Source organism: Poecilia mexicana, unplaced genomic scaffold (genome assembly GCF_051168715.1).
Source record: "Poecilia mexicana isolate PSO_F unplaced genomic scaffold, ASM5116871v1 scaffold_9, whole genome shotgun sequence".
Lineage (NCBI taxonomy): Eukaryota > Metazoa > Chordata > Actinopteri > Cyprinodontiformes > Poeciliidae > Poecilia > Poecilia mexicana.
In genome coordinates this window covers 33,195,650-33,212,099 of record NW_028263378.1, presented here as the reverse complement: position 1 = coordinate 33,212,099, position 16,450 = coordinate 33,195,650, and the positions used below count along the sequence as shown (strand labels likewise).

The 16,450-nt window shown below is 43.1% G+C and overlaps 1 protein-coding gene across 1 annotated transcript; it reads left to right on the top strand.

The window, feature by feature from the left end:
• Window positions 1-114: 114 nt before the first annotated feature.
• Window positions 115-3,552, top strand: LOC106906343 (uncharacterized). The gene is made up of 4 exons (XM_088008489.1): window positions 115-421; window positions 595-749; window positions 1,597-1,795; window positions 1,958-3,552. Exons 1-4 carry the CDS (start codon window positions 115-117, stop codon window positions 3,550-3,552), a joined length of 2,256 nt encoding a protein of 751 aa, XP_087864615.1.
• Window positions 3,553-16,450: the final 12,898 nt, after the last annotated feature.

Below are 16,450 nucleotides of genomic sequence, written 5' to 3'. Positions count from 1 at the left end.
CACACCACCAATTTCCTAAGCAGCCCATATATACCCTGCTCGAGAGCCATTCCATGTCTGTTACATTGTTTGTCAACGACTACGTTGCTCATCAACAAAAAAGTTCTACTTACAATGGAAGACGCTCTTTCTCTCCAGCCCGACCACTCCGACTCGGACGACCTCTTCGTTCCGCCTCCAGCTGCCTCAACCTCTCCTCCCCAGGTCACAAAACAAGCCTCCGGCTCCAAAGGCCTCCGTTCTGTGATCTTCGACCCTCAAACCCAGCTCCACTCCTCACCGTCAGCAGCACCTCGTGCAACCATGGTCCAACCATGGTCCAGCCATCGACGTCACATTCACCCCGCGGCCGAGGGATACGCCGCGGGCCCAGCCGTCGACTTCGTTCTCCCGGTCCCAGACGCCATTTCCAAACGCCGCAGTTCCAGAACACCAACCCGGCTTCATCTCTGCGACCTTCTTCAGGCGTTCTAACTCGCCAGCTCCTCAAAGGCTGGACCATCGCCCGTCTCCACCGCTCATTAAAAGAAAAAGGAATCCCCTTCAGTCGCTCTGACAACAAATTGAGGCTCTTTCAATTGCTCTCCTCCTCAGGTCTGCAGCAAACGTCAGCCCTGCCGTCATCCAAATACCCCGGACGTCCAGGTTTTTCTCCAGCATCCTCTTCCTCCCTCGTCACCTCAGACGTCATCCGGCCCATGCCTTCGAGGCCCCTGCACCTTGCAACAGCTCCCCCTCACGGGAGCCAGGTCGTATCACATCCCCCACCAAATGCACCCTGCCTAGCCGACCTCTCTCAGATGCTATCTTCAGCAATCGCTTCACAGACTCCTCAAATCCCACCATCTCATTCTTCTCTCCACCCCCCCTTCTCCTCCTCAGTTCTCCCCACCCCCATAAACGCCACGACCTCTGGTTCTTCTCAAGTCGCGGCAAATCCAGCTCAGTATAGCGCAGCAGGATTTTCTTCCTCATTCCCCTCTTCACTCTCCTCTAACCTTTTTCCTACCACTTCCTCTCTCTCAAATACCTTACCCCTGCCTCCTCCCCTTTCAAACACTCTCCCCAACATTAATCATAATTTTAATCTCGCTACAGCAGTTCCTCCAGCTCAGTCATCCACTAACGTACCACGGCCCTCCCCCATTTCTCCTCTTCGCCAGCAAATCCTGAATGGTAATTATGTCGATCTAGCACTTCTCCTGCAACCTTCTCTGATCTGTTTTTGTCAACCTAGAGAAATTAATACAAACCAAGGCCCCATGCAACTTAGTAATTCCTTAAGTTCCTGTTCCAAAGACCTCACACCCGTTGAATTCACTCTCGCTTTTTCTCTTTACAGAGACACTATTTGCGCAATCTTTCCAGATTGCAGATCCGAATTCTATCTCTCCATAGTTCTCGACATGGCCCTATGGTTCAGGGGCACCAGGTTTTATCAATATCACATTCTTTTCGCCAATCAAGCAGCAGGTCGCTTGCAACAGTTTAACCTAGGCACTTACTGGGGTTCTCTCGATTCCGAATTATACTGCCGCATTTTTGCCGCCCGCGCTTCTCTCTCCTGCAATCTTTGCGGTGCTCCATCTCACCCAGCCACAGCCTGTACATCGATCATCCCTCTCCGCTCTCACCCTCTTCCTCGCGCTTCTTCTACCTCCAGCCAGTGGTCAGATGACCACCGCCGCCCCCCCACCTCCCCTCATTCCGAAGTCCAGCGAACCTTCTCCCTCCACCAAAACCCTTACGCATAGGGGAACCGACAAAAGAGGTCGCCCCATCCTGTACCAAGGAGGCAGGATGATCTGCAACAACTTCAATGACCTTGGCTGCTCAAGCTCCAGTTGCCGGTTGCTGCATGCCTGCTCCTTCTGCGGCGGAGCCCACGCAAGACACACCTGCCCCCATAATCCTACTTCTTCGGCAGACTGACTAGGCCGCCATCTCTCCACTCCAGTACAGGTGAAAGCTCTCGAAACCACTCTCAAGCATCACCCAGACAGGGAATTCGTTAACTTCCTCATTAATGGTTTCACTCACGGTTTCCACCCAGGCATAGAAATTATTCCAGATTCTACCTACCAGTGTCACAATCTTCAATCCCCTCTCTCAGATCCCGACACAGTCGACTCTCTCCTCGCCGAAGAAGTTAAAAAAGGGTTCGCTTTAGGCCCCTTTTCTAGGTCACCTTTCCCCACTTTTCGCGTCAGCCCCATCGGCATCGCCACTCGCAAATATTCAGGTAAAAAAAGGCTAATCATAGATCTTTCAGCCCCTCACGGCTCTCATGTTCCCAGTATCAATAGCATTATTCCGTTCCCTGACTTCTCCATGCAATACGCAACCATAGATCACGCCATCAAACTCATTCGGTTAGCGGGTCACGGCACCTGGCTCTCCAAAGCCGACATCACCAGCGCTTTCAAAGTTCTACCTATTCACCCCGACTTCTGGCGCTTCTTCGGCGTAGTTTGGAAAGGCGCCTTTTACTTCGCCGTCCGCCTCACGTTTGGGTGCCGTAGCAGCCCCAAAATTTTCGATTCCCTGTCCGAAGCCCTCTGCTGGATCCTTATTAATACCTATAAACTCCCTTATGTCATACATCTTCTGGACGATTTCGTGGTCGTCACTCCTCCATCTTCCCCTCCTCATTCCGGTCTTAACACCCTAACTCATGCCTTTTCCCAGCTGGGAGTTCCCCTCTCAGAGGAGAAAACCGTCGGCCCACAGACCTCCTTAGAGTTCCTAGGCATCACTCTAGACTCTTCATCCTTCCAAGCTTCCCTATCATCCGAAAAGATCAACCGAATCACCTTAATACTGTCTAATTTCTTACTCGCCGACAAATGTTCTAAACAACAGCTGCTCTCTCTCCTCGGCCATCTAAACTACGCTATTTGTATCATTTCGCAGGGTAAATCCTTCATTTCTCGCCTCCTGTCTAAAGCGGCCAGCATTCACTCCCTTCACGGTTCTCTCGCTATCGATCGCTCCTGCAAATTAGAAATGCGCTTGTGGCACTACTTTCTTTCATCCTGGAATGGAATTTCTTCCTTCTACAACGATTTCCTCACCTACCCTGAAGACATCCAATTCTTTACCGACGTAGCTCCCTCAATCGGTTTCGGCGGTTATTACAAAGGGAAATGGTTCGCCGACAAATGGCCGCTCGAGTTTCAGTCTCTCCAGAACGCCTCAGGCTCTCCTTCTTCCGCTCTCTTCGAACTTTACCCCATTGTCATCGCTGCAATCCTTTGGGGTCACGAATGGTCTAAAAAATCCATCCTCATTCATTCAGACAGCACGGCAGTAGTAGAAATCATCAATAAAGGCCGCTCTCGCTCCCCCGAAATCATGCAGTTCATGCGCAGACTTACTTTAGTTTCTGCCCAACATCAGTTTCTCATTCAAGCCGCTCATATTCCCGGATCAAAAAACCGCATCGCTGACGCTCTTTCTCGTTTTTCCTTCCAGAAATTCAGACTCTTGGCCCCAGATGCAGAAGCTCGTTCCACGCCGGCTCCTCCGTTTTCTTCAACCATATTCAACTGAGCCCCCCATTACCTGATCTCCACCGAGCGTCTCAAGATTTAATCCTTAGCAGCCTAGCTCCTCGCTCGCTTTCCGTCTATTTGACCGGCTGGAACCAATTTAAATCTTTCCACACCACTTATAATCTCCTTTTTCCTTCGCTAGACGTTTCCATCCTCTGCCTCTTCATTACATTCTCCCGTTTAGTCCTTAAGATCCGTACCTCCACTATCCAGTCCTATCTAGCAGGCATCAATTTCTTCTTTAAGCTTTCTGCGGGAGTCAACTGCCCCTCCATCTCTCACTGCCACGTAAACATGCTCATAAAGTGTTGCAAGAAGCAAGAACCAAACAGCGTCTCCCCCTCACGTCCGACCTCCTACGCAAATGCATCTCCACTCTCCTTTCCGGTTATTCCTCTAATCTCATAGACAGGACCTTGGAGTCCATGTTCCTACTAGCCTTTTTCGGCTTCCTCCGCTGTTCCGAATTTGCTCCGACTTCCTCCATCCATAATCCTCTCATTCATCCTTGCCTTTCAGATATTTCCATTCTCAGCCACGACATCATGATTTTTACTCTGTGGAAAAGTAAGACCGATCAGCTCGCTGTCTGTTGTCCCATTTATCTTTTCCGCCTTGATTCCTCCCTCAGCCTGTACGAGCCCATTTTCAACTACGTCCAGTCCCGATTCACCGCTAACACTTCTCCTCACAATCCTCTCTTCATTTCTGAACCAGGAAAACAAGCTTCTCGCTTCTGGCTCTCCCGTCATTTCCGCTAGGTTTTATGATTGTCGGGCATTTCACCTGATCATTACTCCGCCCATTCATTCCGCATCGGAGCAGCCTCGTCCGCATCTAGTCAGGGTGTCCCAGACCACACGATCCAAATTCTGGGTCGCTGGTCCTCGCAAGCCTACCATTCGTATATTCGTAACAACCTTAAAGATCTATTTCAAGCTCACTCTCTCCTCAGCTGCATTTATTTTCTGACTCTTTTGGGGATCCTAAGCGAGCCGGGATATACTCAAGATGTGTTTATCCCTGAAGACAAATCCCCACTCAAGTCTTCACTTGCAGGCCCTCCATCATCTTCATCACCGCCCGACTTCATCTAATCCATCCCTCCATCCCTTCATCCCTCCTTTCTTTCTCCCTCACCCCTCCTCCCCTCCCTTCCTCTTATCCTCAATAAATATTTAAATCTGTATTCTGTAGCGTGGTCCTTGCTAGTGAAATGGAGTTAACTTGTTAACTTAGGTTCGGAAACAGGACCACGCCTCAAACCACACCTCCAATTTCCTAAGCAGCCCATATATACCCTGCTCGAGAGCCGTTCCACGTCTGTTACATTGTTTGTCAACCCCACTCCCCCTTACCCTCTTCATATATATATACTGTCAAATTAACACCATGTTTCTCGTTTCTTTACATTACAGGTTCCGCCTGGGGGATCCTAAGCGAGCCGGGATATACTCAAGATGTGTTTATCCCTGAAGACAAATCCCCACTCGAGTCTTCACTTGCAGACCCTCCATCATCTTCATCACCACCTGACTTCATCTAATCCATCCCTCCATCCCTTCATCCCTCCATCCTTTCTCCTTCACCCCTCCTCTCACCTTCCTCCCCTCCCTTCCTCTTATCCTCAATAAATATTTAAATCTGTATTCTGTAGCATGGTCCTTGCTAGTAAATAATGAAGCAATCGTACTAATTGAATCAACGCCTCCTACGTACAATTTTTTAAGTGAGAATAGAAAACAAAAAAAGGAGATGTGGCTTCAACATTTAAGAATACCATAAACTGTAGTAAAATCTCTGGGTAATTTTATGTCTTTTGAATATCTTGGAATTGAGGTAAAAGGCCACAAACGAACTTTGATACTAACTTTATACAAAACTCCATCATATGTGGAAGGTTTCTTTACGGACTTCAATGAGCTTCTATCTCTCATATGCATTGATTACGATTGATAATTGTCGGTGATTTCAACATTCATGTTGACAACCCCCAAGACCAAGGGGCAAAAAAGCTGTTTGATATATTAGAGAGTTTTGGTTTAACACAACATGTCAAACAAGCAACACACACTCATGGACACTATCAAGAAAACTGGCATGAACTTGTGAGATCTCTCTAGGTACACGCAGAAAGCAGGGTAAAGGCCTGAGCAATAACAGTGATCTTGTATATTGATTTATGGATGATTAAAGAAAAGAAATACAAAATACGTATGTGTGTAGTAGTTGGAATGATTGAAGTTTTGTAATTACGATGTCTGTAATGAATAATTGAAATATATAATCTGTATTCTGTATTCATGATTTGTAATAACAGTGACAACTTAATTGTTGTATGATTTCATTTGTATTCATGATCTGTAATAACAGTGACAACTTAATTGTTGTATGATTTCAGATAATGATAAAACAAGTTGATTATGTTTCATGGTACATTATAAGAGGACTGTAGATTTGAGTACATGAGAAGGAGAAAAGAGCTGTTTTGCAAAGCAATACCCTGAGCTGGGCGGAGGCCCCAGAACAAAGCCAGAAAAGGCAATAACTGCCAGATGGCCAACAGAAAAAAAGAGAAGTATTGGAAAGGAGTTGCAGCAGTCAGACAAGAAAAAATTTGGGTATTTCCAAATTCAGGGTGGAGCGAGGTTTGGGGAGGATGGGTACTTTCCGATGAGATACTCGGGAAGGATGAGTCATGAGACCTCTCCCACACACAACCATGAACCAAGAGGGTTTAAAAGCCAGCGAGTTGGGGAGGAAACTGTTCTTTGTCCGCGGCGCTGAGGAGGAGACAACAAAAGGGCGCAGACTGAAGATCAGCAGAGGACCACACCCTGGGACCAAGGGAGAGTTGAAACCTCGCGCCGCAAAGAAGGGACAAGATCCATCAGCCCCCAGCCTTGGTTCCTGATTCGGCTGACCCCTCTGCCTCCACCCAATGATCCGTATTCTACTGTGGCGGACTTGGAGAAAAGACAAAGGTCACTGAGTGATGAAGATCCTGTTCGTTTAATGGACAACGGATTGATCGACTTTGTTTCTTTTCTGAAAAGAGAACTTTGCTCCGTCAGGACAGAGACTCTGACCAAGGACATCTGAGGACCTCAGCTGCCAAGATCAATTTGCCACCGGGTGTGAGTTGAACTGCCCCCAAAAGCCTCGCTTAGTGATACTAGTGACACAGGTTAGGGTTAGGAAAGAGAGTAGGTTATGATAGATTTTGATTTGATTTTATATTGTCACGAATTGTAATCTCTGATAGAAACTCTGCTTGTTATTTACCCCTGCTAAAGCTTGCATAATAAATTACCTATCAAAAATTAATAGAACTTGTGGACATTGAGATTAATTGTGTCGGTTTGAACATTAAGGGTTCTCCTGATAATAAGTAAAATTAACATACATGATTCCAGAGATGTGGTGGCTTCATACTTTCCTTTGGTGAGTGTTAAAATAATGGCCCTGGGACTTAAATCTAAGTCACTAAATCCAATCTAGCCGATAACAAGTGCATGTTATTTTCAGGAGGAAAGCTACCGTTAACAGGAGTGGTTGTTGAAGCTATGCGGCAGTGAGGGCTACTCTGCCGACTGTTTCTCAACTGAAAAGGGCCGTAACTTCTGGATCTGAAGGTAGTTAGAGCTAGACGAGTTTTCTCCGCCGCCAGTTTAAACAGAATTTCTCTAGTGAGCCTATGATAGGGTAAGACCCAGGTTTCAGGGATTTTCCGGACCTGTTAGACAGAGAACTGGTCAGTAGTCAGTCGGTGGTGAGATTAAGGCGTGGCTGGCTATTGCAGAATAACGAACAACACACACTGGACCGGGTTACCAGTAAGGGGTGAATATTTCCAGTGTCTCTGTAACTGATGTCGCCTGTCGGATCACTTTGCTGTTATCTTTGAATGTTCTTTATCCATTAACCCACTTGGACAAACAGCTACTATCACAAAACATACTTTTACAGAAAACACGGCAGAAACGTTTAATCAAATCTACTCTTCTTCCTCACCCTTAAGCTATAATGACATACAGGTGCTGGTCATAAAATTAGAATATTGTGATAAAGTTCATTATTTTCCATAATGTCATGATAAAAATTAAATTGTCATATATTTTAGATTCATTGCACACCAACTGAAATATTTCAGGTCTTTTATTGTTTTAATTTTGATGATTTTGGCAAACAGCTCTTGAAAACCCAAAATCCCTGTCTCAAAAAATTAGAATATTATGAAAAGGTTCTCTGAACGAGCAATAAAAATAATCATCTGAATCAACAAAGTAACTCTAAACACCTGAAAAAGATTCCTGAGGCCTTTAAAAACTCCCAGCCTGGTTCGTTACTCAAAACCGCAATCATGGGTCAGACTGCTGACCTGACTGCTGTCCAGAAGGCCATCACTGACATCCTCAAGCAAGAGGGTGCGAAACGGAAAGAAATTTCTGAACGAATCGGCTGTTTGCAGAGTGTTATATCAAGGCACCTCAGTGGGAAGTCAGTAGGAAGGAAAAAGTGTGTCAGAAAACGCTGCACAACGAGAAGAGGTGACCGGACCCTGAGGAAGATTGTGGAGAAGGGCCGATTCCAGACCAAATTAAATTTTCATCTCCATAAAACTTTTCAGCAGATGGAAGCATGAAGTGCTCCAAAATCTTCTGATAGCTGCTGCATTGATCCTGCCCTTGATAAAACCCAGTGGACCAACACCAGCAGCTGACATGGCACCCAGACCATCACTGACTGTGGGTACTTGACACTGGACTTCTGGCATTTTGGCATTTCCTTCTCCCCAGTCTTCCTCCAGAGTCTGGCACTTTGATTTCCGAATGACATGCAAAGTTTGCTTTCATCCGAAAAAAGTACTTTGGACCACTGAACAACAGTGGTCCAAAGTGCTGCTTCTCTGTAGCCCAGGTCAGGCGCTTCTGCCGCTGTTTCTGGTTCAAAAGTGGCTTGACCTTTGACCTGGGGAATGCGGCACCTGTAGCCCATTTCCTGCACACGCCTGTGCACAGTGGCTCTGGATGTTTCTACTCCAGACTCAGTCCACTGCTTCCCCCAAGGTCTGGAATCGGCCCTTCTCCACAATCTTCCTCAGGGTCCGGTCACCTCTTCTCGTTGTGCAGCGTTTTCTGACACACTTTTTCCTTCCTACTGACTTCCCACTGAGGTGCCTTGATATAACACTCTGCAGACAGCCGATTTGTTCAGAAATTTCTTTCTGTTTCTCACCCTCTTGCTTGAGGATGTCAGTGATGGCCTTCTGGACAGCAGTCAGGTCAGCAGTCTGACCCATGATTGCAGTTTTGAGTAATGAACCAGGCTGGGAGTTTTTAAAGGCCTCAGGAATCTTTTTCAGGTGTTTAGAGTTACTTTGTTGATTCAGATGATTATTTTTATTGCTCGTTCAGAGAACCTTTTCATAATATTCTAATTTTTTGAGACAGGGATTTTGGGTTTTCATGAGCTGTTTGCCAAAATCATCAAAATTAAAACAATAAAAGACCTGAAATATTTCAGTTGGTGTGCAATGAATCTAAAACATATGACAATTTAATTTTTATCATGACATTATGGAAAATAATGAACTTTATCACAATATTCTAATTTTATGACCAGCACCTGTAGATAAGTTGGTAGATGATTTTCAGTGCAAACTTTCAGATATCATTGATTACATTGCCCCCATTAAAGTGAAGGTTGTGTCTGGTAGGACAAAACCTCCATGGATAAATGCACAAACAGTTCTGTCTGCAAGACAACTCTGCCGTAGTGCTGAACAGAAATGGCGTAAAACTCAACTGCATGTTTATTATGACATCTACAAAGAAAGACTACGTAACTATCACACAACACTAAAACATACAAGGGAGGCTTTCTTTGCAGATGTCATAAACGAAAAGACTAACAACGCTCGAGCTTTATTTGCTACTGTTGACAGGCTCACAAATCCTCCAATGACATTTCCACCTGAACTTCAATCTAATGCCGCCTGCAACAAGTTTTCCAGCTTCTTTTCAGAGAAAATTCAAAAGATCAGAGGATTAATCTGCACATCCTCTCCACAGCCAGTACCTATGCTGTGCCCAAACAAAACAAATGCAGGAAAAATGACCCAATTTCAACTACTTAATTATAAAACCCTAGAAGAAATTATAAGTCAATTAAGCTCCAGTTCCTGCTGTCTGGATGTCCTATCCACACATTTCTTTAAGAAAGTCCTGCCTGTCGTTGCTAATGATCTGATCCAAATAGTGAACTCATCGCTGTCTTCAGGTGTTTTCCCCCAGGCTTTGAAAACAGCAGTTATCAAACTTACTGATAAAAAAGAACAATCTAGACAAATCACTACTGCAGAATTACAGGCAGACCTCTGACCTCTGACCTCCCATTCATTAGCAAAATTATTGAAAAAGCAGTTTTTAAACAATTAATGGTAACACTTTATTTGAAGGGGGGTGAATAAGACTGTCATAACACCTGTCATAAACATGTCATAAACACATGTCATGAACATGAATAAGTCTTCATGAATATTTATGACTGTTGTCATAAAGCGTCATTCGGTAAATTATGACACTTTTAATACAAAGTTGACATTATTCTAAATGTCCTTGTTATGACAACTTGACATTAACCAAGAAATCATTACTGATATAAATTTGTTATAAAAGTATTATTGATTGCACTTTAAAAATTAGGTAACTTTATGTTATTAAAGGTAAAGTTTAAACAGTAATGATTTCTTGGTTAATGTCAAGTTGTCATAACAAAGACATTTTGAATCATGTCAACTTTGTATTAAAAGTGTCATAATTTACCGAATGACGCTTTATGACAACAGTCATAAATATTCATTCATGTTCATGACAGGTGTTATGTCATGTTTATGAAAGTGTCATGACAGTCTTATTCAACCCCCTTCAAATAAAGTGTTACCCAATTAACTAACTTCCTAAAAATAACGAATCGCTTTGACTCCTTCCAGTCTGGTTTTCGTGCTCATCACAGCACGGAGACGGCCCTTGTAAAAGTGTTCAATGACATCCATATAAATACAGACAGTGGGAGAACCACAGTGCTGGTTCTGTTGGACCTCAGTGCAGCTTTTGACACTGTTGACCACGACATCTTACTGAATTGACTGGAGAGTAGGGTCGGACTCTCCGGTCCAGTGCTCCACTGGTTTGAATCTTACATAAAAAACAGGGATTTCTTTGTTTCAATCGGAAACTTCTCATCAGAGAGGTCAAAGGTCACATGTGGGGTACCCCAAGGTTCAATCCTAGGACCCCTTCTTTTCAATATTTATATGCTCCCACTGGCTCAGGTTATAGCAGGAAATAAGATCAGCTACCATAACTACGCGGATGATACACAGCTTTACATCACGATGTCACCAGGTGACTCTGAACCCATCCAATCACTGAACAGATGCTTAGAACAGATAAATGTGTGGATGTGCCAAAACTTTCTCCAGCTGAACAGAAACAAAACTGAAGTCATTATCTTTGGGCCTAAAGAGGAGCGAACTAGAATCAATGCACAGTTTCAGTTATTACAACTGAAAACCAGCGATCAGCCCGAAACCTGAGAGTAGTGATGGACTCTGACCTGAACCTTCAGAGCCACATTAAGACAGTCACAAAGTCGGCCTTCTATCACCTGAAGAACATCTCCAGGATTAGAGGACTAATGTCTCACCACGATCTGGAGAAACTCATCCATGCGTTTATCTTTAGCCGCATTCATTACTGCAACAGCGTCTTCACAGGTCTGACTAACAAATCTGCAGCTGCAGCTGATCCAGAACGCTGCTGCTCGCGTTCTGACTAAAACCAGGAAGATAGAGCACATAAGACCAGTTTTAAAGTCCCTACACTGACACCCCTGTAGAGAATAGACTTTAAAATACTGTTAGTTTATAAATCACTGAACGGTTTAGCACCACAATACATTAAAGATCTATTACTGCTGTACCAACCATCTAGACCCCTCAGGTCTTCTGGTTGGTTCTGGTTCTGGTTCTGCTCTGCATCCCCAGAACCAGAACCAAGCGAGGAGAAGCAGCATTCAGTTTCTATGAACCACAAATTTGGAATAAACTTCCAGAAAACTGTAAAACAGCTGAAACACTGGGTGTGTTTAAATCTCAACTTAAAACCCACCTGTTTAGAGTTGCTTATGGCTAAATTAGGATTAGAGTGTGGGTTTTGAAGTCTTCAATGTTTTAGATGTTTTTAATGTTTTTATCTTTTCTTTTTATCTATTTATTAAGTTCTTTTTATTTCTCTTTCTCACTGTCTATGTTTTAATGATGTAAATGTAGAGGGGTGAAAAATGAGCTCTTAGTAAATTAAAACAATAATTAAGAAAATAGGCACCCCAACATAATTTTTATTTTTGTATCTTTAATTTCTCTTTGTACTAAGTTCTGTAGTGTCATTTTAGTTAGTCCTATGCAATTCCGCACACAACCGCTAGGGGCGCTGCCGCGTTGGTGGCATAGAAAAGATTGAGCACACAAGAAGAATAAATCTTCCAGTTGAATGAGAAGGAAGCTCAACGTGTGTGTCTCGTCTTTCCTGTTCCACAGCATCACACGTTGAGGGAAGATCATCTAATACATTACCCTCAGCCATCCTAGGTTGCAGGATAACATAAAGCCCCCTGGAAAACGTCCCAGTTAAACAACGTTTAACTAAATTTCTACAGGGTTTAGAGTCCCAGTTGACGGCGTTTCAACTAAAAACCTAAAGGTTGGAGTCCTTGTCAAACGGTGGTTTTGACTAAAGACCCAGAAGGTTTGAGTCCCAATTAAACGACGTTTAACTGAAGTCCTAAAAGGTGTGCGGGTTTTAATGTTTTTATCTGTTTTAATCTTTTTCAAAATCTCTTTCTCACTGTTTATTCTATGTCACATGCTGTTTGCATTTTAATTATGTAAAGCACTTTGAAATGCCTTGCTGCTGAAATGTGCTATACAAATAAAATTTGATTGATTTTTGATTGATTTTGTTGTTGTTGTTGCTACAATTTTTGCCCTCTGTACTTGGCTTCTGTGGAGCAGTCAGTGGTTGCAGATACGTGTAATAAGTCATCTGTGGGAGTCCCACACTCACCATGTGTGATCTCACAGCTGCAACTTTGGAAACAAAGCCACTTCCCCACCAGAAAGATGTGATGCTATTGGTTGGACTGTGTTTTGCTTTATACACCCCCAGAAGATTTCTGTAGCTGCTAAAAGTCCGAACAACATTTCCACAAAGAGTTGTTGAGCAACATTTCAGATGAATCCTGATTATGTGGGCAAAGTAGCTCTGTGGATGAAGTCATCAGATGTTTGCAACTCAGAATCTGTGGCTCTGCTCTGAGATGGCTGAAAGAACCCCAATTGCCCTATGATTAAATTGCATCATTAGGTCCAGTTGAGGGAATATTTGAGAAATAGTAAATTCTCAACTCTCTGAAGTATAACACCTTATTTTTATTTGTATCCCTTTTCCACACATCTCTTTAATTCAGAAGCCTTAAAAATTCCCTTAATATTGGACCAAAGCATACCTGCACAGAAATCATTCTTGGTTGGTTTCATTTCTTTTAAAATGTGCAAGGCCGTTTAATTGATATTTGGAGACTGCTTAATCCCTCCATGAGGGATTTCATTTTCTACACTGCCATTCACAATACTTGGTCCAGGATCAATTACTTTTTCATGTCAAAATCTATTATATCCTCAGCTATGTCCTGCTCAATTGGTAGTATACTCCTCTCTGGCCATGCCTAAGTTATTTCTTTCTCTTAAACCCACTCAGTAGCTCTCCCAGATCCCTAAAATGGAGGCTAAATTCAAGCTGCAGGACAAAGACTTTCTGAACTCAAATTAACTTATTTATAGAGACTAATCTCCCCTCTCAAATTACCAGCAGCTCCCTCTGCTGGTGTAGCGTGGGAATCTCTAAAAGCATACGTCAGAGGTTTCTTATACAACATGCCTAATACAAAAAGAAAACTACACTTGCCAGACGGCTATCTCTGGAGACAGAGGTTGCTATAGCGGAAGTGTCCTTAAAGACAGAAGCAAGCCCAACAAACCTTATCCGTCTAACAAGATTGAAGTACGAACTCAATCTGCTCCTGAAAGAAAATAATTCTCCATTTTCCACGCTAGGCAAAAACATTTTGATGATGTGGATAAACCTGACAAGTTTCTGGCTAGATATATCAAACAAAAAGAGGAAACCAAAGGAGGCACAGACTATAATAAATGCAGTCAGAAAGCAGTAGTGACTAACCCCACCAAAATGAATGAGGTCTTTAGAAATTACTATATGCAATTCTATTTCTCAAAACTCCAGGTGCTCAGGAGATTGAGAGTTTTCTCTCACAGTTAGATCTCCTAACCCTTTCGGGAGCACAGACTGAACCTTTGGAAACTCCACTTTTAAAGGAAAAGATAATAAATGCAATAAAAACCATGACACCAAATGAAGCACCAGGTTTGGATGGGTTTACAATAGAATTTTGGAGAAATTTTGCTGAGGAACTTTCTCCCTTACTCCTCCAGATGTTTGAAGTGCTCTGAATAGAGGCAGGTTACCAGCAACATTATTGGAGGCAGTTATTACCCTCATCTTATCGAATGACAAAGACCCACTAGCGCACATATGTGTCAAACTCAAGGCCTGTGGGCCAAATCTGGCCCACCATAGCTTTTTATGTGGCCCTCTAGATTCTAAACACATAAACGTGCTTAAAAATTATGTTATCAGTCAAAGGTTTTTATCTGTTTACTTCCAAATTATATCAATTGGTCCCTCCAGTTTCTTCAAAATTCTAATTTATTGTGGAAATTCACGCAAAATCAATAAAACCCAGCACTTTTTTGTGCTAAAAATTGGGAGTTTATTGCAGATTTTTCTCAAAAATTCTCAAAAACTTTCTTACTTGTACTAAACAGCTGCCTCAGCTTTAACTGATGTGAGTTTATAGTCCATGATCTATACAGCGAGTAATAAAAAGTCACATTTACTGTCATAAATAAGTGCAAATATTGCAAGTATTTCTAAAATAGTACCTCAAACACTTAGATTTTTATTGCAAAAAAATCACAAAAAAGAATCAAAATCCTTGGGGGACTGAATATCTAGTTTTAAGAATTCATTGATATTTTAAGTTTTTGAACAGGTTTTATCAGCATATTCTGGCACAACCAGACATTTAAGAGCATTCATGATATTGACTTGGCCCAGAACAAGAATGAGTTTGATATCCCTGCACAAGTCCCTGCACAAGACTGTAAAAGCTACAGGCCAATAAGCCTGACAAATTGCAGTGTTGTGTTCAAGACCACCTAACCCGAGACCAAGACAAGACCAAGACCAGAGTGTATCGAGACCGAGTCAAGACCAAGACCAGCTACAGCTACATGACACAATAAAATGTAAAATATGATCAAAATTGCTTCTCAAAATAATCTGAAAGATCCATATTCCCATAAAAACACCTAGATGTTAAATACTTAATACATTTTACCAATATTAAATATTCAATTTCTGTGCTACAATGTATGATGGTCTCGTGCCATCCCTAAAAACATAACACCCTGGACATTTGCCCATATTGCTCATGTAAGAAACCACCACTGTCTGCACCATTAAACATAGCAATTGAGGCAATGCCCTGACGGTAAATAACGCTCAACTATGAACACTGACCAAGGAGCAACAAGCAAGAAGTAACCAAACAGAAGGCGCTCATCGTGACTGTTTTCACTCTCTATCCCAGTACATGAAGCCAGGTAGTCTGACACCATGGCAGACATTACAGCTGCCACTTTGAACAAAAACAATCAAAGAGCAATGTGCATGCTCTGCGTGCTCTTTCGTTCTTGTGTTTTAGTTATTTGTTAATTTAAATATCAACGTACATAATTAAATTAAATAATGATGCAGTGTACACAGAGCATTACAAGAACAAAGGACGGCTTTTCACTCTAGCCTTGGAACCTCTAGCAGCAAAACAAGTGTTGTGGTACTCGAAGTTGGTCTTGGTCTCGATACCGGTCTTAAGACCATTTTTTGATGGTCTCGGTCTCGTCTCGGACTCGACCGCATTTGGTCTCGGTCTTGTCTCGGGCTCTGAGGACTCGGCATTTTATTTCAAGTCCAGTCGAGACCGCAACTGTGAAAATATCACTAAACGTACAGCATGAGCATACTGTCCACTTTATTTGTTAACATCTTTGTTTTCAGTGGATGCAAAACGCACCGATTAAAATCCAAGCAACTATGTGTTTCTGTTACTCCCCCTTCCCTCCCACCTTCCACTCGCGCGTGGCGCTCTGGGACATGCGCAGTGGTTTTCTCTCAGCGGCAGAAAATGTTTGTCTAATCGTCAGTAATGGAACATCGAAATCCGATGGCCACAGCTAACTCAACATCGCTTCGCTTTCACAGACGGTCGGGACAACGTCTAACTTTTTTCGTCACTTAGAAAAGTAGCTCAAAGAAGGTAAGCTCCGTTAACGTGATGTTAGCAAAGCTAGCTGTACAGAGACACATAAGAATTTGTGATGAAAAAAAGTCACTCACTGCGCTGAATTATTGTGCGGAGGTGTTGACTGACTTGTCGCATATGGGACAACGCTATGTCCAAAAGTCTGCAATTTAGTGATGTGATATTCAGAAACAGTCGATTCTTCTCCACGGCTCTTTACTTATTAGATAGAACTAGAGTGTCACTCACGGAGAGCCGGTGTTCTATCAGATAGCCATACGCTGTCAGGATAGCAAACATGCAGTGAGTACCATGCCTGCGCATGCGCATTAAGAAGTCTGACCGTCAGAGGAGTTGTCAGTTCACCATACGCAGCAAGTTATGACGAAAAT

Coding starts and splice junctions, on each gene's coding strand:
- LOC106906343 (XM_088008489.1), top strand. CDS start 115: ATGGAAGACGCTCTTTCTCTCCAGCCCGACCACTCCGACTCGGACGAC. Junction 422..594: donor CGCCATTTCCAAACGCCGCA/GTTCCAGAACAC, acceptor TCTCCTCCTCAG/GTCTGCAGCAAACGTCAGCC. Junction 1,796..1,957: donor CCCCATCCTGTACCAAGGAG/GCAGGATGATCT, acceptor TCTCCACTCCAG/TACAGGTGAAAGCTCTCGAA.